The following is a 24,595-nucleotide window of genomic DNA, read 5'->3' on the forward strand; positions in this document are numbered from 1 at the left end:
CTCCCCTCAAGGTGTTTATCTTAATGGGGTAGATTACACAGGGCAATCAGATCTTGGCGGACCCTACGGGACACTAAACCCCCAGATGCTTTTGGAGAGCACCCAGACCTCATAATGCTTGGCCAGTGGAAGGCAACCAAGCCGTGAGTTCCTCCTTCACTGAGGGATTCACACGGTCCCTGCGGCGGGTCAGGCCTGCCCGAGTGGGTGCTGTGGAAGGAGGGAGCGCGGCCCTTCCTCATTCTCGTTTCCCGTCTTGCCTGCACCCGCCCGGCCTGCGATGTCATCCGGCAGCCCGCAAGGCTCCTCACAGCAGTGTCAACCCGCGGCCCTGTTCTCAGACGCCCGAACCTGTGAATCAAACAAGCCTCTTTTCTGTGTAAAGGGTCCAGACTCGGGCATTTTGTAACAGTGAGGTACACAGAGGAAGACGCATCTTTAGGACGGAGACAGGGTAACAACAGGTATGTGGAGACACCCAGGGGCCAAAGAAGGTACAAGAGGCCGCTGGCGGCCTCCAGAGAGCTGTGTTCCCTGAAAAGCCTGCAGGGAGAGCCAGCCTGCATCACCCCAGCGGTCCACTGCTCAATTCCTGTTTCAGACATCGTACTGGAATGATGAGGACTTCAATGTTCTCACCAAATGGAAGGAAAGAAAAACACCAACAAAGGTGCCACTTTGACTGGCCGAGGGTGGGTCTCAAGAAAACCCAGTAAGCCGGGAGACTAGATAGAAACCCAGAAATGTTTACACTTGAAGAAGGTAAGTTAAAGTGCAAACGATCTCTTTAGAATGAAAAGTAAAACACTGAGGAGTTTATATATCCTTTCCTTAATTCCACATGGCTGGTGTCCTTACTAGAAGAGGCCGGGGCACAGACACTCACAGGAGAGCAGGAGGAGGGCGTGCAGGGCGAAGGAGGGGCCTGGCACCCACTCTGCCCTCCCAGCAGCAGCCAGCCCTGCTGGCGGCCCGATCTCGCACTCACCTCACAGCTCAGAGAAAGCATGTGCACAGCGTAAGACCCGAAGCCGTGGCTTTTGTGATGAGCGGCCCACGCCACTGCTCGACGTGGAGAGTATTGCTTTGAAAATTGAAATCCTACCACGCCAGCCAGCATTCACTTAGCATTACAAGGACTCCCTCATCATTGGTGAGGGAAAGCAAGTACGCTGGTCTTCCCCTTTTTTTTCCCTTCAGATTTAAGGGTTTGCACAGGACTGGACAGACTCCAGGCTGGAACATGCAGAAGCGATGCTCTGGCCCCCCAAGTGTGATGCACAAAGCAGCCTCCTGGGCCCCGCGGGGTGTCTGTGCCCCCTCTGCTCGCCCAGGGCGTCACGCGCAGTGGAGCGGACCTACTTCATTTTGACTCCTGGGTTTCAAAGCAATAGAGTTGGACTGGAGGCATAATTCAAGTGGTAGCTACATGTGAGCAAGGAAGCATGAGACACGGGGTGCAAGTCCCAGTACTGGTGTGTGCACACACACACACACAGTACTGGTGTGTGCACTCACCTGTATGCATGCATGCACACACACACACACAGTACTGGTGTGTGCACTCACCTGTATGCACGCACGCACACACACACACAGTACTGGTGTGTGCACTCACCTGTATGCACGCATGCACACACACACACACACACAGTACTGGTGTGTGCACTCACCTGTATGCACGCACGCACACACACACACACAGTACTGGTGTGTGCACTCACCTGTATGCACGCATGCACACACACACACACACAGTACTGGTGTGTGCACTCACCTGTATGCACGCATGCACACACACACACAGTACTGGTGTGTGCACTCACCTGTATGCACGCATGCACACACACACACACACAGTACTGGTGTGTGCACTCACCTGTATGCACGCATGCACACACACACACAGTACTGGTGTGTGCACTCACCTGTATGCATACACGTGCACACACACACAGTACTGGTGTGTGCACTCACCTGTATGCACACACACACACACACAGTACTGGTGTGTGCACTCACCTGTATGCACGCACGCGCACACACACACACACACAGTACTGGTGTGTGCACTCACCTGTATGCATACACGTGCACACACACACAGTACTGGTGTGTGCACTCACCTGTATGCACACACACACACACACACAGTCTTAAAACAGAGGTTATCAATCACCATGAGATGCAGCAAGTATAAAACTTAATATCCAACACAGCTTGAAGAGGAGGACAGCCACCCTGGCCTGTTCTGCCCCACGGGCCCGTGCGGCTTGCTGCTCAAGCCCCCTACTCCCCCCTGCCCAGTCACCTCTTCCTGCTGTCTGCCCAGCCTCTGTAGGCATCTCAGGTTGAAAGCCAATGGTCATCTCGCTTGGCTTCTGAATTATGGGAAACATGATGAGTTAGGATGCCCAAATGGATGACTCGCCTCATTTTCAAGAGCTCCAAGATGGCAGCCCAGCCCTTCACACCCCAGCCGGAGGGGATTTCCAGAGGTCTCTCAAAGAGGGCACAGACATCAGAGGCAAAAGGTAGTCCTTAGTCAAGAACTTGTAAGAGATGGGGGGTCAAACAATGAAATGCAGCAGGCAATACCTCCCCAAAGCACCGGGCCACTCTCCCGGTTGTTTTGGGGAGCACTTTTCAGCAAAGAGTATCAGTGATACTCTGACCCAAGGAAGCTCTCTTTTACCTTACAAAATAAAATGTTTATTTCCTACTATGGAGTATAGTAATGGGAGGAGCATTTCAGACGTGTATTTGATTAGCTTTCCTTTGCATGGATGGCCGGCCCTGTGGGTCTCCTAAATTCAGCAGAGTGACTTGGCTGTGTCTAAACAGCCAGCATGGAACTAGGACTGTGCATACTTACTTGCAGTTCGAGCCAGACACCACCCGCCTTTGCACCCAATTTGCTCTCAGTTGGGGCAATGGCACTCCCAGGACTAGTTCAGCATGTGTCACGGAGTACTGCTCAGAAAGCATCTGCTCAGTTGTTTCCCTTGACTTTTTGCTTGGGCTGGCCTTGAACCATGATCTCCCGAGTACTTGGGATCACAGGCACACTAGCATGCCGGCTTTATCTGGGATAAAATTTCTCTCAGAAACTGCAGTGAGATTCCTGGGGAAACAAAAGCAAGCCTGTCTCTGTCCAGGGCTGGTGGCTGCAGCCTTCCCTCGCGTACCGGGAGCTTGCAGCACTCCAAGGACGGACACCGCGAGAGCAGCCCGTGCTGGAAGATGAACTGGCTGGGCCATTAGGCTGGTGTGAGGTGTGTGCACGGCACAGTCTGTTCTGGGGGTGCCCAGCACCCCAGCTACACATTCCCACTGTATCAAGGCAATGCTCTAGGCTTGGGCATACAGAAATAAATGGACAGAAAAAGTCCTCTGGAGCTGGGAAGGTGCTCAGTGGTAGAGCGCTTGCCTCACATGCATGAGGCCCTGGGTTCGATTCCTCAGCACCACATAAGCAGAAAAAGCTGGAAGTGGCGCTGTGGCTCAAGTGGTAGAGCGCTAGCCTCGAGCTGAAGAGCTGAGAGACAGCGCCCAGGCCCAGAGTTCAGGCCCATGACCACCACCACCAACAACAAATGCTCTGGATTACCTGTAGAACTTTGCTGCTAATAATCGCAATCTTACATTACTGATCACATTAGGAAATAAAAAGGAAATTATAGGAAAACATGAAACAGGTAAAGAAGATGGGTGCTACTTGGCAGAGTCAGAATTAGGCCCGAGAATGTAACATCATGACTGACTCTGGACAGCGAGCCAGGGTCACCCTGAGCGGAGCTCACGGGAGACGCTGACAGTGGAGGGCTCCTGCCTGGGACTACAGTGCATCTGGCCAAGCTTAGGAACAACGAAGAAAGATGCTGGTAATCAGAAGGGGGACACTGATGCAGGAATCCAAATTTTATCTTTCCTATATGAAAAGTGAACGTGTAAGATGCCGTCTGCATGTCCTTGTTAATAACAAATGCTATGACTCAGTGGTAACTTTGTTCAAAGTACTTCTTAAAGCATCTCAACGTCTGGCTCCATTTGGAAGGGATGGACCTCTACAGGACTGAACCTCACGACTGACAAACATTACTTATAAATGGATTCATGTCAGGTGCTGGGAAGGAACCTTACATACAGTTAATTCTGAGTAAGAGAGGCAATGGTGAAAGGACCCAACTGACATGAAAAAGAAGGCATGTAGAGTTTACGGGAGACATGGTGACGCACATGGGGAATGCGGTACAGCAACAGGAGGGTATGGTAAGGGAGACAGGAGAGTAGGGTGCGGCACAGGTGGCTGTGGGGAGGTTCCAGCAGCACAGGACGGACTCCCGCTCGGCACTTGTTAGTAGACTGCCAGCTAGTGCCAGTGGCCGCCTATGGAAAGAGCAACTTTAAAAGCAGAGTAAAGTGCCCATGTAGCTTTTTTAAATTTTAAAGTCAATCAAATAATATGCAACTATGTGCATATGTGTATGTCTGTGGGAATTTTACTGATTTAGGAAAATTAATCTGAAATTAAAATGATTTAAAATGGTTAAAGTGTGCTCTAAGTATATATTAAGATAAGCGTATTCAAAATAATTGGTATGATAGACTCATAATATAGAAAGCCTTACTTAAAATATCTCAGTGTAGTCTACCAATTAGAACTAATATGTGTATTACTATGCAAAGATCAACGTTAAATTTTGAAAGTACAGTAAAACTACGTATCTTTGGTAATTTTAGAGATTAATGCTTTAATTAGGCGATGAGGTACAAGCAGACATATGCAATAAACTGACATAATTCATCATGTTGAAAAGAATAACAGGGTGCCTGTGCATGTGCACCGTGAATTATTCCACACACATGCAAATCATATGCTCATTATCATACAGAAGCATTATTATCCCCCATCCAAAGTCCTGAGTCCAGAAGCATCTCTCAGCCACCGCCTGACTCTTCATAAACAAAGTCGCTCTCAGTACCTTTTGCAGAATAATAATTTAAACCAAGAAACTCAAATTAGCAGAAATTCTTACTGGGTACATGTCTACAAGAATGAAAGTAGAAATCTATGCGTCTGTTCTTCTGCAGGCCCATTTTAAGTAGAAATCTCAGCACTGGGAGCCTTCAATAAGGCCTTTAGATACAATGCCAAATTAATCCTTTCACTTAGGTTGAAGTATGAACACAGTGATCACTGACTATACAGAAAAATAGCAACAATGGCCGAGAAGCAGTTTCTCAGTGAAGGAGTGACTACTTCAAAATACAACTCTGCAAAACTGATTTGTCTCTGAAGGACGTGTTAAAAACCTAGGAAACTGACATGGCCATGGTGGAGGCTCCTGGGCCTGGGGCTCAGTGGGACTTAAACTCCCCAGCTGTGAAGGACCAGACCAGGGACTTGCAACCAGCCACGATGACATGGCCAGGCTAACCTTCTCTATATTCGCACGGACTGTTTGCTAATGAGGCTTTTGGATTGAACTCAGTGGAAAATAGAAGAGCTTTATCTTTTCTTCTTTTTTATTTTTAATATGACAGTTAAAGCACCTAAAGGAAGTGCATCTGGAATTCTTTCTTAGACCTGACGATAACGTATTAGTCATTCTAGGGGGCATAACATATATATTAGTATGTCACTTTACACAAATAATGCGTGAGTTATTTTTTTCTGATCATTTTGAAAACAATTTGGGTAAAAAGAGTTCTTTTGGTAGTGGGAAAAACTCTTAAAGACACTCATACTTTACAAGTGAGATTCAATCAACACATCAATCAGAAAAAGGTCACTTAAAAATTCTATTTCAATACACAGTCCTCACTCATAAACCTAAAGGAAAATTATTTATAGGCTTTACTGTCATGTGCATCAAGTATGATAGCTTCACAGATGCACTTTTCTCATCTGAGGTAACATACAAACACTATGATTTCTTTGCAATGAACAATCTGCTTTACTTTTTAATTAGACCTATCTCTCAGAAAGGTCTTTAAGGCTCCGCAAAGTACCATGCATTACTTTCTCTTTGCTGACAGGCCCTGAAGCCACGCTCGGGTGCTTTCTCTGTCCGGGTGAGCAGCTGAAAGCACACACGGAAAGCGCGGGCCTGCAGGGAAGGCCCTTCCACGCACCTGCCACCTGTCATTGGACAAGCTGTGCGGTTCATATATTGAGATAAGTTTGATTCCGATGAAAACATATGCAAATATGATATAAATTTTTTCCTACCCATGGATAAAAAAAAATAAAACTACTCCAGATGAAATGATTAATGTCTAGAAGGGTAAATGGATCTTCTGTGTCACCTTAACGTATGCAAAGGATGTACGAAATAGATAAATATACTTGGTTAAATATCCTTTACTGTAATTCTGGTAAATAGTAAGTACATATTAAAAAGAAGATCTCCAGATCAGTGCATATTTGACAGCCTGAGACTTCCAGTTTTGCAGGCATTGTTGACACATGTGCACTAACAGCTGAGCGAATGCAGATTTAAAATAGTATACAAGAAGTGTGGTTCTTTAGTTAAATATGTACACATTGTATCTGGACAAGACACATCTAGAAAGAAATATATTGTTTAATTTTCCTTGAGGCAGAAGATTATTTCTCACTCAAGAAAATACAGGTGCCTGGGGCTGGGAAGGTGGCTCAATGGTAGAGCGCTTGCCTTGCATGCCTGAGGCCCTGGGTTCGATTCCTCAGCACCACATAGGCAAAAAAAAAGCCGGAAGTGGTGGTGTGGCTCAAGCGGTAGAGTGCTAGCCTTGAGCTGAAGAGCTGAGGGACAGCACCCAGGCCCAGAGTTCAGGCCCCACGACCAACCAAAAAAAAAGAAAATACAGGTGCCGATGCTTCAGGCCTACAATCTCAGGAGGCTGAGTTCTGGAGGATCTAACTTCAAAGCCAGGCCTGGGCAGGCAGGTCCCTGAGACTCCATCTCCAATGAACCAAAACAGAGCTGGAACAGAGGCATAGCTCAAGTGGCAAAGAATCAGCTAAGCACACTGGCAGAGAAAGCAAAAAGCCTTCAAGTTCTAACTTCGGAATAGCAGACAGAAAGAAGAAAGGCAGGTTGAGGGAAGCAGGAGAGAGAGGGAAAGCGTGAGGAAATGCTTTTGCAAAATAATAATTAAGAACCTTCAAATATAAGGTTTACAAATGCTTTAAAATTTACTAGCCTGGAGGCTAAGTCCAAAATGGCACATTTTCAATCATTTTAAATAAATAACAACAATAATTTGCACTGCCATTTAGGAAGCCCATCTTCTGAGCTCCAAAAACTGTGCTAGGGCTGGAAAGGTGGCTCAGTGGTAGAGTGCTTGTCTTGCATGCATGAGGCCCTGGGTTCGATTCCTCAGCACCACATAAGCAGAAAAAGCCACAAGTGGTGCTGTGGCTCAAGTAGTAGAGCGCTTGCTTTGAGCTGAAGAGTTGAGGGACAGCGCCCAGGCTGAGTTCAGGCCCCATGACCACCACCACCAACAACAAAAAAAACTGTGGTAATAAATTTGTCCTATTTTGAACTCCTCTTCAAAATTTCATAGCCTTTCTTTCTATAAAAAAAGGATGGGCTTGTTACTGGGTTAACAAATTGCAACTGGATTTAAGATTATTCTTTGGCTAAATTCGGAGTTTCTGAAAAATATTTTTTATTTTATATTATTACAGAGAAGAGGTATGAAATATAAGTTAAAATTTTATATTACAAAAAATACTTTTCAACAAGACTGACATAAACCCCCGGTTTTATCTTTGCAAGCGTTTTAAATGTATGAGAAGTAGAGACCCCCTCCCGCAGATGTGGCCAGCACCTCCTCTCTCAACCCACGCCAGCTTCTAGTCCCTACAGGAAGTCTCAGACACCCTGTCACTCATCTGCCTACAGATTTTTTAAACATGACATTTTCTTAGATACTTTCTTACTCAATATCACAATGACAATATCATGCCTAACAAAATTAACCATTACTTCTAGGAGTTAAGAATGCACATGAACCAGGCTGGGAAGGTCGCTCAGTGGTAGAGCGCTTGCCTTGCATGCATGAAGTCCTGGGTTCAATTCCTCAGCAACACATAAGCAAAAAAAGCCAGAAGTGGCACTGTGTCTCAAGTGGTAGAACACTAGTCTAGAGCTGAAAAGCTGAGGGACAGCATCCAGGTCCAGAGTTTAGGCCCATGACCAATAAAAGAAAAAAAAATGCACATTAGCCACATTCAACTTTCAACAGCTTATTTAAAAATTGTAATTGTGTGGGCTTTTTCTGTTTCAGTTGATGGAATCAAGGTACAACAAGGTCAAAGGCACTGGGTTCTAATGTCTCAAGTTTCTTCACTATTATAGCACCTCCCTTCCCTGATTAATTTTTATGTCTTTGTCTTGTTAAGAATCTGCTCTAGGGGCTGGGAAGGTGGCTCAGTGGTAAAGTGCTTGCCTTGCATGCCCAAGGCTCTGGGTTCGATTCCTCAGCACCATATAAGCAGAAAAAGCTGGAAGTGGTGCTGTGGCTCAAGTGGTAGAGCACCTGCCTTGAGCTGAAGAGTTGAGGGACAGCACCCAGGCCCAGAGTTCAAGCCCCATGACCAACAACAACAAAAAAAAAACAAAAAGAATCTGCTCTGACTTCTTTAGACACTAAACCTGGGCCGTCACTGTTAAGAAGGCCCAGCACTGTGCTCAGAGGCTGTGAAAACCCTCAGATATTCCAAGTCCATTGTTCGAGGGTCAGAGGGAAGCAGATACATCTGTCCATCTGTCCATCTGGACAATTTCCCAAAAACCCTTAGCAGTTTTATCCTACATGTTAAAGAGTCTCTAGGTTTTTATGTTACTATGCTCTACTAGTTTTTAAAGTAAGTTTAATGGTGGTACTTATTCATAAACCAAATGACACTAAATAAGCAAATATTTAGCAGTAACAAGTTCACCAGTAGCTTTTCTGGAATATCTATTTAATATCTACATATGGAAATAACTGAGAATTTTTAATCATTCTGAGGAAGAAGTTGGTGTTTTTCTCAGTTGTGTTAAAGGCTCATTTAATAGGCCTGATAGGCTTCCATAAAATATAATTTGTTTGGAGCTTATTAATTTGAGGTGCTAGGATGGTAAACCAATCGGTAGCATTGTCTTTTAAAAGATAGTTAAACTTCTGAAGGCAGATATATAAAAGAGTTTTATAAAATGCTTACAAAGATGACAAGCATTAGTTCACAGAAAATGAAATATATTTTCATTATGTTAAATGAGAATGTGAATCAACACATGTAAGAGTGGCTAAGTCTTTTTTTTAGAACTGTATTACCTAATAAATCTTCAGAAAACATCAGTGATATATAATTTTTGAAAATCCAAAGTAAGAACGACTTTAAAGGAAAGCCCATAAAGTGAATGAGCATAATCATGGGTAAAACTACCAGGTTCACATGCAACAAATTCAACATGAAAAAGAAGGGCAATTAAGTACCTATTCTGACACTTGGACTTGGTCAAGTTTTTAAAGTATGACACGAGAACCTTACCCCATCTATGTGTGAGTGATAAATGAGGCGTTGTGTGTCATTACATTCCCATAAATCACTTCCTTTAACTGCTGACGGCTTTTATCAGATCTAACCTTTTCAAGCGTCTATTAGAGTACTAGATTTCCAACTTTGACACATGTACAGTTTACAAATTCTGCAGCTGATTAACTCTGGACAGAAGCTCACTGGCATCACTGTCTTTGGGTTGGGCAAAAAAACCTTTAGGGTCTCAGACACATACTCAGACACATACATTGCAGTACAAAAATCTCAATTAACATAAGGGGTTGAGCTGTAAAGTCACTAAGAAATTATTTTCTGTTGGGAAACAAATAGGAACAGGATTTCACTTTCCGTGAAGCAGGTGACCAAGGAAATTCTAAGAAATTAAAAAGTCAGAATGAGAAAGCCGTGGTGACAGGATTAACTGATCATCAAATGTCTAGTTTTGTCTTCTTATAATCAAGAAATTATTCCCCCAAAATGACAGTTAAACTTCCACTCTGAATCAATAGGAGTAAAGAATACCCAAGACAAACCCACTTCTGATGTGAGAACTATTACATCCAACAAAACATAATTTAATTCTGTTCAATCTATATCTGTGAGTTTTGTGGAGAGATGTTGGATGAAAGTCAAAAGTACAGCCTAATTTTGCTACAAATCTCTTATACTCTAAGGTAAAGATTATTCTGGCTAATTCACCTAATCAATCAACTGAAAAAAAGAAACAAAACTCATCCCTCCTACTTTTCAAAGTCACATTGGAATTATAAGGAAAAGCATATGCAAGTTCATGCAGATTTTGTTGAAGTTGCTGTCAAATATGAGATCTTCATTGAACACATACTATGCATAAACTCAGACCTACTATAAGATGAAGCTTCAATACAATCAGAACACTTGCCCATATAATAGAGAGTAGAAAGGGATATCCACATATAAGCTGAAAAATTTTATACAGTAGATGAAAAGATCATGACTTCACACTAGTTAGAATTTTCATGATCCCAGTTTCCTAGAAGAAGTGCCAAACAGAACAACTGAATGAGACAAGGCTTTGACCGTTACCACAAAACTGCGTAGGTGGGCTTGTGCGGGCCTGTGTGCATTTCTGTAAGCCACACACCCATAAATATATCTGCGTCACTGAGGACTTCTGATACACACTTTGAGTAAGGACTGTGATGACAAAGATATCCAAGAGACTTATGCAGAAAAGACAACAGATCTAGGCTTTTAAATAAAGCTGCACTGTAAAGAAATCCTGTTCTGTGGCAGTAACAGCCAGACAGAACAAATCTTGATGCTGATTGCTGGGCCACCAGAAGGCTACTACTTCAAACAGCATTAATTCTGGTAAGAACCACGAGCCACCAAGCCTGAATAATAAAATCCAAAGACAGACAAGTGCCAGGCGAGCAAAAATGTTCACAGAGAACCTCCCGCAGCAGATTACCTCTTGCTAATAAATGACACATCTTAGATGGTGGAGGAAGTCAAGCTTCTGGAACATCACAACCAACACGGCCTCATCGCATCACCATTGAAGGCCTGTGCATGACAAATTAAAAACTTCTTTATTTCACCAATAATGTCGCTCATCCCAGGAGCTGGGCAGTTACACTTTGACAATTCAGATGTAAATCCTGGGCTGCCCACGAGTATTCATGACCAAGGCATATTTATCATTTAAAACAAAAGGACAGGACTTCTCGGTGCTCATATCAAAGCCCAGTGATGGATGAGGCCATGCTAATCAAAAGGCAGGCCAGAAAGAACACAGATGTTGCCACTTGGATTAAGAAAACACTGTTCCCTGTGTCCTAAACTATTCAACATTGTCCTTTCAAGTAGTTTTAAATATATAATTTAAGTAGCTATCTAAGGGTTTAAAATTCTGAGCTACAGCTTGCTACAATAAAATTAATATGTTTTCTACCATCCACAAATTATCAAAGCAAAAGTTCTCCAAGCCAGAGTAAAAGCTTGTCAGTGCAACCCACAGGAGTTCAAGCATTGGCACTCTCTTTTCTCCATTTCTCCCTTCAGACCAGAAAATGAAGAGAAAAACAGTCTCACCTCAACCTTGTAAACACAGCACACTGTGGTCTAAAAATCAATGTTAGGAACCGCACAGAGAGTAAGGGTTTGAGACATTTTTACTCTGTCTCTGACCATTCCATCTTTGATTTTTAATTTCAAGTGCTTTACAAGTTGAAAGCATTTAGAAATAATTACCCATAGTTTATGTTTACAACTTTAAAGATAGTTAATTCTGGTGATTTCTCATATATCACCACTCTGGCACCGTAAGGACAAAAACTAAGCATGGTGGCAGAGAAAAGGGATGTGGGCTGAGACGGGACAGCACTTCCTCTGTGGCCCTGACGAGGAGCTATCACTGGAGTCAGCTAACAGAAATCCAGTTCCAAGGCCTTGCTCACCCGAGCACCATTGGGAGGCAGCCTGCTCTGCCGGAGGGCTGGGAAACCGGAAGCCATCGCTCCCAGGTGGCCCTGCAGGGGCAGGAGCCGGGCGGGAACACTGGCACTTCCTGCCGGCTTGCGTGCCGCTTCTTCCATACTTGTTGATTTGCCTTTAACAGAGTAGTGCAAGACAAAACCAGCACTCCCCACCTCCCCACACACAACCGTCCCAGGGGAAGGAGCTGCATCTACAAAAATACCTGGGTAACCTTTTCCCTCTTGGAGGACCATCTTCCTCTCAAAACGACAGGCACATCGAAAAAGCACGGGGTCACAGGGGTTCTCTTGCGTGGAACATTTATGTCCCATTATTGTCACTGGCACTAGACACAACCAGCAAGTATGTGTCCAATGTGTGTTATTATATACAACCGAACTGCGTCCGCACCTTGACCAGAGTCTGCATTTCACTGCCTGCAGACTGCCATGGGTCCTGCCCGTGCTGTGTGCACCTTCCTGCCCGTGCTGTGCACCTTCCTGCCCGTGCTGTGTGCACCTTCCTGCCCGTGCTGTGTGCACCTTCCTGCCCGTGCTGTGTGCATCTTCCTGTCCGTGCTGTGTGCACCTTCCTGCCCGTGCTGTGTGCACCTTCCTGCCCGTGCTGTGTGTACCTTCCTGCCCGTGCTGTGTGCACCTTCCTGTCCGTGCTGTGTGCATCTTCCTGTCCGTGCTGTGTGCATCTTCCTGCCTGTGCTGTGTGCACCTTCCTGCCTGTGCTGTGTGCATCTTCCTGCCCGTGCTGTGTGCATCTTCCTGCCTGTGCTGTGTGTATCTTCCTTTCAAAGCAGACGGGGCTCACAGAGGAGCCACAACTTGAGCACTTCAGGGGGTGATATTAAAAGGTATTTATAGAATAACAAAAATCTTTCACCTTTTGGCCTTTTGATGAAAAACTCACTGGATGCCTAATATATTTAATATTCAGTAGCATGTGAGAATAATTTTTATGCAACTCTGATAGTTAGAAAGATAGATAACTCAATTATTAGATCATCTATCAAAATATTCAGATGTGTAAGAGGCTACTAAAAAGATGGATGGCCGAGAAAGTCCACTGCTTCTCTAGCCGTCATATTCATGCATTCGGCCAGACAACATTTTTCGCTGCCTTCACAAGCAAGCTTCATTACCCATCACTCCACTGAAAAGAGTTTATTATGAGGCTGCCATTTTGGCAAGACTATTATTTAGATGATAAATGCTGAGGAGGAAAAAATATGTCTACTTTTTTTTTCTTTTGAGCAAAATATGAGCTTTTCTGACAGATAAAACAAACAGCATCTACATTTCTAATTAACTCAAATTTGGCAGATACAAATATAGGTCAGTTAAAGCTATGATGTTATCTTCTGTCTGAATTTTACCCTTAATTTGTAAAATGTAAATTAACTAATTAGAAGAAAAACAGCATGATTAGTGACAAAATGCTTCATCTGGGGTCTTTGCTTCCTGACATTTATGATCAACTATAATGAATTATTGCTTTTGAAAATAACTGATAAGATTTTCCCCCCTCACAACAATGCATTTATAAAAAGCAGGCAAGGAACCTATAACTTTGTAGCACAATATCTGAGGAAAACATGTAGATACAAGGCCATATTGTAAAACAGTTGGGTTAATTTAAGTGTGGTCCTTAATGGATGAATTTGGAGGAGAAAAAAGCTATGGCCATCAAGTCACCAATAAGCGTGGTTAAAAAGATTGCTTCCTCTATTAGAAATCCAAGCCTTGAGTTCACCTCTACTCTAGTTATGTGGCTTGCTGCTACTCCAGCAACTCAGGCAGCAATGCTGGGTTCGAGTGTTGGATGCAGAATGGCCAGAAAAGGGAGTTTCTGTAGGAAAAAACCGTTACTGATGAATAAAAGTAATCCATGTCATAGCTAAGTGAGAGAAATTTTCAACTACTCCTCTGTACTCCTCTGTACACGAGTCTTACCATGAAGAGTCCATCTTCCATGCCAGACAGCAATGCCAGCTACCTGTGACAGAACACCTGGAAAGGTGAGGTGCTCATGGGGTATGTAGAGGGTCTGGAACGCCGCTGCCTCCCGCCGCGCACGTGTGGCAGGCAGGGTAGTGGCTGTGTCCCTGTGGCTCACGAAGTTAAGGGAGTGGCAGGACGCTGGAGCTGACGCCGCAGGCCAGAGAAGAGCCGCACACATGCTGGCCAGAGTGGCCATGGTGCAGGGCCAGAAAACATGGATCATATTTGAAATGAAAGAGAGCACAGGAAGACGATTCAAACACAGCTGAACTATGAGTTCCAATGACTACACAAAACAAAGTCAAACCAGTTGGCCAGCTTAACACCTTCACTCCTAATTTTAGTTCGGCTCTTAATTGCATTTAGCAGTTATCATCACATTTGGAGATAATCTGGCCAAAATGCTAGGATCCTCTGTTTTCCAATAATTAACACACATAAACTTGCTACACTTTGTAAAGTTGAACCTAAAGGCTTACACTTTTTTGACATTGATTAGCTCTAGAGAGGCGAAGAATATCTTTCTGAATAGATGCGTCTCATCTTAAACAGTATTACTTGCATGTTTTGGAAATTCATCAACAGTGAACATTTTTCCAGTTTTCATAGCACCCTGAGTCTGAATTAAGAAATCATAGCAGTAACCAAACCCTCACATCTTTGATGGCAAGGTCTCTTGACAGAACTTTGGCTTCCTCCTAACTCTCCAAAACCTCTTAACACATGATAAACCTACAAGGAAATTATTTCAAAAGCTATCTAAGATTTACCTGTACATACATTAATCTTGCATTTTAGAAGTGATCCTCAAACATTTGAATACCAATACACTGCTTTCTGTCACAAGATAAAGAATGATTATATATTGTAGCACACAGGCCTCATTTGTTTACTTTTCCCCTACTAGCTATTCAGGAGCTAAGGAGAGACTGCGCAGAAGAGGGAAGAATGGCAAGGAAACACAGGAAACGCTCATCATCCCTGGCCATGTAGGAAGTGCAAATCAAAACAACACTGAGATTCCATCTCACCCCAGTTAGACTGACCAGCATTGTGAATTTGAACAGCAAATGTTGGTGGGGATGTGAGGAAAAAGGAGCCCTTTGCACTGTTGGTGGGAATGTAGACTAGTGCAATCACTCAGGAAAGCAGTCTGGAGGGTCCTCAAAAAACCAAACACAGACCTTCCATACGGCCCAGCCACACCACTCCTTGACATCTACCCTGAGCATCCTGAGCCAGGGTATGACAAGGCCACCTGCACAGCCATGTTCACTGCCACACTATTCACAGTAGCCAAGATATGGAAACAGCCCAGAGGCACCCAGTAGATGAGTGGATCCAAGAAAATGTGGTTCCTATATACAATGGAATTTCACACAGCCATTAGAAAGAATAAAGTCATGTCATTTTCAGGGAAATGGATGAACAAGAACAAATCATGTTACGTGAGGTAAGCCAAGAGCAGAGAGGCAAACAGCGCGTGTTCTCTCTGATATGTGGAAATTAGATCTAAAATAAGAGGGTAGTCTTAGGAGACAATCACAAAGGCACAATGCCCAAGTGCCTCTTCATATTTATATAAATAATATATATTGAAACGAACTCCAAGATATAGAAACAAGAACAACCCTCCCCTCCCACCACACACACACCTTTTTTTAGTTTTGGTGATTCTGACTTTCTTACCCTCTGTATGGTGTAGCCAAGAGTACATCTTCAGAAAAGTTAGGGGGAGGGTACAGAACTCAAGGGAGAAAGGGTGGAAAAGTGCAGCAGTGGAGCTCCCTGGACACGGATGCGAGTGAACTATACAACTGGTGGGTGGAGACGGGAGGGAGGGACTGGGAGACAGCGAGGGAACAGAAGACACGGTATGAAAGGAGCTGTGCTCATTACCTGACTCATGCAATGCAATCCCTCTGTACATCACCTCTGCAATAGCAATGAAGTAAATTAATAAAATGACAGAATCTGTCAATTTGGAAAACTAAATTTTTCTAATCGGAGGCATTAACAGCTGTAGGTTATTTTTTTTTAGCTTTATGGTAATGGGGATGAAGGGGAGCCTAGAGAAATACACATAGCATCTTTTAGACCCATTTAAATTCCTCATTACAATGAAGACGTCATTTCATGCAGAGGCACGAGCTACTTCTGAAGAAAGAAAGAGGCAAATACAAAAATACAGTGAGTGTCAGGAATCAAGGACCCCAAACCCAAGTCCCTTGTGTTGTGTGAAGGTCAGAACCATCCAGCATCATGCTGGCATCAAAATATGTCAACAGACCATCACCCTGGAGGAAGAAGAGCTCCACGCGGGGCTGAGGGTGGGGCCTGCACTCGGGCATGCATGAATGGCTTTCCCCCATGCCTGACAAGCCAACTCCCAAGGTTTCTCTCAAGTGACTGTGGGAAGCTCTGTGTTCTTATATGCTGGTATATCGTAAGAACATGAATCACTCGTGCTGGGAAGGATGTGAAGTTAACTACCAGGAACACTGAGACTCAGCTCAATTAGACTGAAGCTACGGCATACACATTCAAACATTTCTAGTTAATTTTATATGCTTAGAGTCATAAATACTATTAGTTGTTTAATCATTATGATGAATGTCACATTGTGGTTGATTGCCCTCTTTCCCTCTCCGTAAGAAGTATTTCTCTGTTCTCTGTGAAAATAAAACACCACATCAATGATTTCTGCTGCAGATGATTCCCAAATCAACCCATCTGGTTGGATAACCTACACTCGGATCCCACTCACCAGTGCCTGAAGTGATTGCGAATCTACACTTTTTCTATTTCCAACTCCTCAGGGACAATATTACCCACCCGCCCCCAACCACCAATACTACTTTGCTCCACATCACTAAATATATCATTTTTACCAGTGTTGTGTGGCACGCTGATAATACTGACCAAATGCTGTTGCTACAAATAGAGGCTAACGTTCAGGTCCACTACCACCAGAGTCATCTGGGAATTCACGGATTACTTCAATGTGGAGGAATGGAGAGCTACAGCATTCCTCCCCTCCCTTCTCACTTCTGTGCCCTCTACCCATCTCCGTCGTAAGTCACTGATCCTCTATGTAAAAAATGTGCCGCTCCTTCCAGCTCCATGGGTGTCCGCTAGGCCGTGACCTCTCCATGCCTCAACTTCCTTGTGTGAAAAGGGGCTGTGTGGATAAAGTGTGTGGATAAAGTGCTCACCCCAGGCCTCCGACACAGGTGATACTCCGTGTTAGCTACAGTTGTGACCGATGAGCCGGTTGTTTCCCTACTGGACTAGATTAAATTCCCTGAAGGCAGCATCAGGTTTCACGCACTTTCGTATGCCCTGAAACGCTTCATACGCTGTCTCTATAAAGGGGGGACTCAATACACATACACTGACTTTACTTGTATCTAGATGGACCAGTTTCCTACCATTTGTTGTGGTAACAATTTTTAATGATGAAAACATTCATTTTACATGAAGACGATAAAAGGCAATGACTGGCGAAATACTATAGTTCAATGTTGAGTGCAAAACAGCTGGACACAGTGGCCTGTTAGCGCATACAACGGCTTGATTTCCATCACCTTCACCCCATATGAAGTACTCTTAAATGATCAGATCTTCCGCCATCATCGATGACTATTGTAGCCTACTAGTGACATTGTTGGCCAGGTTTGAGTCCTAAAACCATCCTCTTTACTGAATAAAGGGACTTTTCACCATCACTGTGTTACTAAGGAAGTTCGCATGGGGACGCGGTAGTTACTAGCACAGCTAGGGAAGGAGATGGCAGAACGGATTATAAATGAGAACCATCGAAGGTTACAAGGCACCTGCTGGCAGAATCCAACAGGACCGAGAGGGAATGTCAGTGCCCTGATGCACACGAGGAAGGAAGGAAAGAAGAAAATGGAGTTCACGCAAATCTTTTTTTTTTTGGTCAGTTGTGGGTCCTGAACTCTGGGCCTGGGCGCTGTCCCTGCGCTCTTCAGCTCAAGGCGAGCGCTCTACCACCTGAGCCACAGCGCCACTTCCGGTTTCCTAATGGCTAATTGGAGATCAGAGTCTCACGGACCTTCCTGCCCAGGCGGGCTTTTTGTGAACCGCGATCCTCAGATCTCAGCCTCTTGAGTAGCTGGGATTACAGGTGTGAGCCACCGGCGCCCGGCCCCACAAATCGTTAGCGTCAAGGGTGAGAACACAAGTGGGAGCGCAAGCAGGGCGCAGATGAACCAGCTGGCTGGCTGCTTTCCGCGAATGTGGTGGTTCCTGGTTGATTCTGGAACTCACATTCGCACAGGAAGTAGACTTTGTACAGACTTCTTATGTATGAGAAGAGCATGAGACATTCGAATTCTATTTGTGACTCACATTCCTGCTGCACATGTGTGAGAGGGAATGCGCAGGCTCACTGAGGCCATGGGCTGTCCACCCCCAGAGCGATACTCAGCACCCCACGTTGCTCAGAAGTGAGCAAGACACCGGGGCACGTGTGGAGCCGAGGGCAGACTGAGCTCTATCCACACCAGGCTTCCTCTCTCCTTCCACCCCGCAGCACTGCCAGAGAGTACGGGGCAGCCCGGCCCGGCCCGTTCTGTGCCCTGATGCCTCCTTCACCTCGTTCCCCTGGGCTCTGGGATACTTATTAAGGAAAATAAGGGTCATCTGAACGTACACTCCGAGAACCACAACAATCGATCTGACTATGGTTTTCAAATCCAAGAATTCAAGTATGATCATGCTGGGTGGCGAGTGTGCTTGGCAGCTTCTGCGCAGGTTCTCCAGCTATACGCTTTACATCGAGAGAACGAACACATGGCTCTTCCTGCCCCACCGCGTGCCGCGGCCACCTAAGCTTCAGGGGCCAAAGAGGATTTTAGCTTCAGGTTATCAGTTACTCTCATCCCAGAACCATTTCATGATTAGAGACCTTGATCCAAACGCCTAAGACAGTATTTCTATTTTTGTTGAGTTTTGGATGGAGAGTCATCATTAAAAACCCTGAGTGATGAGACAAAATACGAGTGCTTCGTCATATATATTCCAGACACTGACAAAAAATGCTACTTTATTATGAGAGAACATTTTTTAAAGTACTGAATACAAAGAGAATGCTTCCTTCCTCCTCATTGAATATCTGGAGGTTATGCAGCTAATAACAGTGTCCAGTAGCTGGGATGATGGGATGTCAGTTATCTTGCAAACAACACCACTTTCAAAAATGGAAAAGTAAATTATTATATTTTACCTTTACAGGAGTCCCCTCCAGTGCATTTGCTAATTATCAGTCAATCTATCTCTTGCTGCTGCTGCTACTTGTTAGGATGTAGCAGCAGTGCTCCAGAGGCTGCTGTAATTGAAGGTTTGCAAGAGCATCTAGCTGAGGCACATACTCCGACTTAAGACAGATGCGACCAGCCTTGTTTTTAACAGGACTGAAATAACTGAAAATCTGTGATTTGGCTAATTGCAGGCTTCCTGAAAGTATCTTAACACAGGAAAAAACTTTGGCCATCCTCTGAAAAATACCTTCCTCGAGTCTGCTTCTCAGCCCATTCTAAATGCCTCTTCTCTCAAGTTCTAACAGACCAGAAACAGCCATCAGTAGACCATCGAGTAAATAACTGATCTTTAAAAAATACTTAAGAGCTAAGAAATGAAGTGAAATCAATTCTTGTGGCAGAGGTATTAGCTTAGCATTGCTTGTAGGAGAGGAGACTCTCTGGAGCCACATGTCCAAAAATCTGATAGCTGAAACTCGGCTCTGGGTCTTTTCAGTAGTGCATTAATACGATCAAGACCGCATTTCCTCAGAGCCCTCTCCCTCCTATCCTACCAGCCCACAAGAAGCGGCTCTGGAAGACACACAGCGTGGCTCCCTTGGTTGCTTCCTTCGCCCATGGGAAGGGAGGAATGCCCTGCACACAAGCTCCATCCAGGGAGGGAGGCCCACACAGGGCCACCGGCGCGTCCCCAGCTGCCATCTGTCCCCTGGGCTTTTCCGAAGGTATACACCATGTCGGAACCTCAGACTTTTGCCTTGCTTTTGGCCACCATTTGCTTTTTTGGGAATTAAATCTTCCCAAAATTAAGGCCATGGCAACAGCAGATGGGTTTTAAACAAAACGGACAATAATGTGGGACTGACTGAAAGCTTCCATATATCAAAGGAGATGCAGAATGCACATGCAAGCTTAATGTTTTGCTTGAAAGTTCAGGTAATCTGCATTATTATTATTATTATTATTATTATTATGTCAGTTGTGGGGCCTGAACTCTGGGCCTGGGCATTGTCTCTCAACTCTTCAGTTCAAGGCTAGCGCTCTACCACTTGAGCCACAGTGCCATTTCCAGCTTTTTCTGCTTATATGGTGGCTAAGGAATCGAACCCAGGGCCTCATGCATGGGAGGCAAGCACTCTACCACTGAGCCACCCTCCCAGCCCTGTATTATTATTTTGAGCCTGCAGGTCTATCTTGGTGCTCCATCTGGAAGGCGGGTACTTACATAATGCTTTAGCTTTTCTGCAGATACCTGGGTTCATCATAGTAACTTCTAGGTAGGCATTTCCTCCCACAACAATCCCATTATTTAAAACCAAGAAAGACTTTCCCTTATCACAAAATATGCCATAAATGGATTATACCCACTTAGCTGGCATTCATTCAAAGAAAGTGTTCAGAGTATTCAGAGTATGTAAGTCAACAGTAGTCTAAGTAAAAGATTATATTGGAAAACCTAGAATGCAACATAATCCTATTAAAACCCCACCCACGGGCAACAGCATTAAATTATCTACTGTTCAGACACCCCTCCAGCCATGTCAGTAATCACAGGTTTATCACACAGGTGACGAGATTATTTAATAATGCTTTAGAATGGTTCATGCTAGGCACTCAACAGTTTTGTTGTGTGAAAATAAAGATGTAATTCTGGAATTTTAAAGTAAGCACACTTGGTCTTGGGAAAAGACTTGACAGGGACCAAATAAAGGAAGATAGTCTTAATGAATTAACAATTCAGTCTACTGATTTTTTTAAAATTCTTTAGTGACCTAAACTTAGGCAGTTTAACTTCCTTGCCACTGCTCACCCTATGCCATCAACAATGATGCTTTCTTTACCGTTTCAAACTCATCATAAAATTGCTAAAAATCTAAAATTCAATTTGCCACATTACTGCTAATTTGAATAATGGCTGAATAAAACACAGGAAACGCTGAAGCAGCATTGATTTCTAAAACATTTTGCACTTTCCTCCTCCATCCCTGTAAAGTAAAGCTTGGATGCGACGCGCAATTACACAAGAAAATCAAGAAAGCCATTACGTTCAGCATTTTGTCATGGTCATTGTTACCATGGCAAACAGTAGGCTTAGTTTAGCACAGCCGCTACAGGCCAGGTCCGCAGGCCGTTTAGAAGGCTGACTTACAACACAATGACAAATTTCTAACCTGCCACTGTTCTTGTCTTTTTTTCTCTAGGACAGGGTAATGGCTCACAGATGCTACTGTCTCCTGACAATCTCAGTGTTTTTACCGCTATCTTGTTTGGGGATAGTAATGGAGGACCACAACTCATCTAGGAAGTTTATCATTTGACCCACCTCCTGTTTCCAGCAAGGACAGGAAATCTACCAGTGTTTCAACAGCTGCACTATGAATGGCACTGGGGGTATGCTGGGAATCTGGGAATGGCACAGCACAGTGTGGCGAAAAGAGGCCCCAGAGCCCGCAGAAAGCAGCTTCCTCCCCCGAGGGCTGGCTATCTGTAAAATGAGAATGAGATGGCCTCTTCTAGGCAGGAAAGCAGGGAGGTAGTTGACAAAACTAGCTTTCTAAATTGCTGAGGTTACCGTTGCTCCAGGAGTGCTGGCAGGAAGTGGGAGGGAGGAAACGGGTTCACACTGCTCTGAAGTATGTCATTCCATCTTTTATATGGTCTGGATGTGTTCCTCCGAGCACTGGGGGTAACCACTTTCTATAGTCAGAGAGTGAACCTAAGTTTCACACCAAAAAGTCCAGTGTATGTATCGTAATATGCACTAAGCCTTGTTAACCGTATTTTAAAGATAATATACTATACATAAATATACTATAATATACTAATGTACTGGGAACAGGAAACAGAAGATACACTAATTTGAACTCATGCAGAGATTTTTTTTTTAGTTTTAAAAAATGGAGCAACATGACAAAAGTAGAGATGTTTAAATTATCTGAAATGAATACATGCATCAAGTTTCTCTATTTACCAGGAGAAAAGAAAGCAACTAGCATTTTTACCAGCCAAACAAAGTACTATTTTGCTAATGAGATTTCAGCTCAGTATCGTTTATCTTCTGAGAAAAATGGTAAAGCCTTACCTGTTCCAGTAGCTCCAGAACTGGTCATGCAGGTAGGCGTGGTGGCTGCATTCATCACCAAATGAGGCTTTGCTTTCAATCCAGTGAATGATGTGTCCTTCTACAGCTAGGGGACAGAGCATTACTAATGTACCCCAGGGAAAGGGAAGATGGGAAATTCTGAGCTGACACAGGCCTCTACACCTCCCACCAAGGAGGAGCAGTGGGCATTAAGTAGAGATGCGGTTATAAAACAACCCATGTGTATGTTCAGCACAGGAAAACCAAAGCGCTCATCACATCCTCTTATTTCCACCACATTCTCCCAGGTGCTCTTTCTTCCTTGGAATGACAGGAGACATGTCAAGCAGACCAGTGTGAGTCTGGCTATCCATAAAAAACTCAAAACTCAGAGAAACGGGTTGAAAATGGCAGCCGAAATGTCTTAGCAGGGCATGTTCATTGCTCGAATATATGCAGAAGTTTGCTGGGCTCAGATTTCATCTGAGCCTGTAATTTTCTGCTATTTCTAAAGATAATCTTTTCCAACTATTTCACCTTTTGGCTAAAATTTTATAAAGCTAATCAACTCTGATAACATTTTCTAATATTAACACAATTTTTAAAAGATTGGGAAAAAATACTGATTTTCTCTATAAATAAATGAGTACCAGAGAGTGAGGACTTACCAACTGGTACTTGTAAAATAAAGTCTGGCGTTTTGTCATAACCCTTTGCACGGAGCTGATCTTCATCTACGGGAAGAACAAACACCATTACTTACAACAGTGTTCCATTAACAAGACAGCAACATAATTGCTTTTCTTTCTTAAATATGTGTAAAAATTACTAATGCAGTCTCACGTAGCTTTCTTATGCATGCAATGCTGTGTCAGAATAAATGAATTTTCCTCTCAAACCTGAAGCATAGTCACAAAAATGCTTTTTTGTCCCCTTTGCATTTTTTGTATTTATTATAAACATCATTATTCCAAGCTGTCATCAGCTATCTTTTTTTTTGTAATTGAAAATACTCAAAATAAAGAAATAAGCTTACTGATTGAAAGAAAGGATTCTACTCCCATATTCTTAAAATTTTTCATTGTTACCAGCCAACACTGACAATTTCTAGTAAGTCACAAGCACAGGTCTATACAATTATGAAATAAATGCTTTCACTAAAGCAATTAACCAAGTTTAGTTTCAATTAGTTAAACTATCTCTGTATACAAGGAAAGGACAGGACAATGAAAACACCACAGAAAATTAAGTCCTTTGGTATGCTACTGCTTCTGGCATTTATTAGGACTGTACAGCTATGCATGTACAGCTGTACAATGAGGAATTCTGAAAAGCATACACGTCTAAAAAGATTGTTTTTCCCTAGGATGGTTCAATTTCTCCATCGTTTGTAAACATCAATGAATCATTTGGAATGAAAGGGAGCACAAAAACAGAAAGCTTGACCAAGTTGGAAAAACCTGCTTGATAAAAGAAGGAAAAAAATATCCTCCAGTATCTCCTAAATGCTGTCCTTGACCTGTAGCAGCATTGAAGAAATGGGGGCTCTCCGTGGGAGTTTGGAGTGACCTGGTCATCCAATTCCAGACATGGCTTTCTGTCTTCACCCAGCCTCAACTAATGGCCCAGCCACGTAACAGAGAAGGCCAAGTGGTCCTCTCGTGTGGCGCAGCCATTCGCCTGCCCGCATCACCTGTGATTAGAATTAATGGCCCATCCCTTGTGTTGGGTAGCTTATTTCCAATCCATTTGTCAGCCCAAGACAGTGGTTACATGGGCAATGTTCAGAAACTCTGCTTTAGAACACGTCTGTGTACACCCTGGAAAGTCAGCATTTTTAAACGTGAACAACCTTTTATGAACAAGACACAAAATGTGCATATTTATGCTGAAGTCTGTTAAAAATCAATATCCAGATACTGAAGGATTAATGCTAGATTTTGGAACAACGTTCCTGCTGGCATCTAAAAACATTCCAAGCTAACGGGTGAGATAATGAAATACAATAATACAATTTTGTTTTTTTCTTTCCTTTTTTTTTTGTTTTTGGTCAGTCATGGGGATTGAACTCTGGGTCTGGGCGCTGTACCTGAGCTCTTCAGCTCAAGGTGAGCACTCTATCACGTGAGCCACAGTGCTGCTTCTGGGTTTTCTGGTGGTTAACTGAAGATAAGAGTCTCACAGACTTTCCTGCCTGGGCTGGCTTTGAACCATG

General features: G+C 43.8%; 1 protein-coding gene across 3 annotated transcripts in view; it reads right to left on the minus strand.

The window, feature by feature from the left end:
* LOC105981152 (chromosome unknown open reading frame, human C15orf41) overlaps positions 1–24,595 on the minus strand; it is a 115,183-nt gene that overhangs the window by 43,111 nt on the left and 47,477 nt on the right. For all 3 annotated transcript variants that reach the window (XM_013010203.1, XM_013010206.1, XM_013010204.1), the window contains 2 exons: positions 23,049–23,114; positions 22,381–22,486 (listed from right to left, as the gene is read on the minus strand). In XM_013010203.1, coding sequence (XP_012865657.1) covers positions 22,381–22,486; positions 23,049–23,114 — 172 coding nt within the window. The remainder of the gene's footprint in view (positions 1–22,380; positions 22,487–23,048; positions 23,115–24,595) is intronic.

The sequence above is a fragment of the Dipodomys ordii genome, unplaced genomic scaffold, assembly GCF_000151885.1.
Source record: "Dipodomys ordii isolate 6190 unplaced genomic scaffold, Dord_2.0 Scaffold11, whole genome shotgun sequence".
Lineage (NCBI taxonomy): Eukaryota > Metazoa > Chordata > Mammalia > Rodentia > Heteromyidae > Dipodomys > Dipodomys ordii.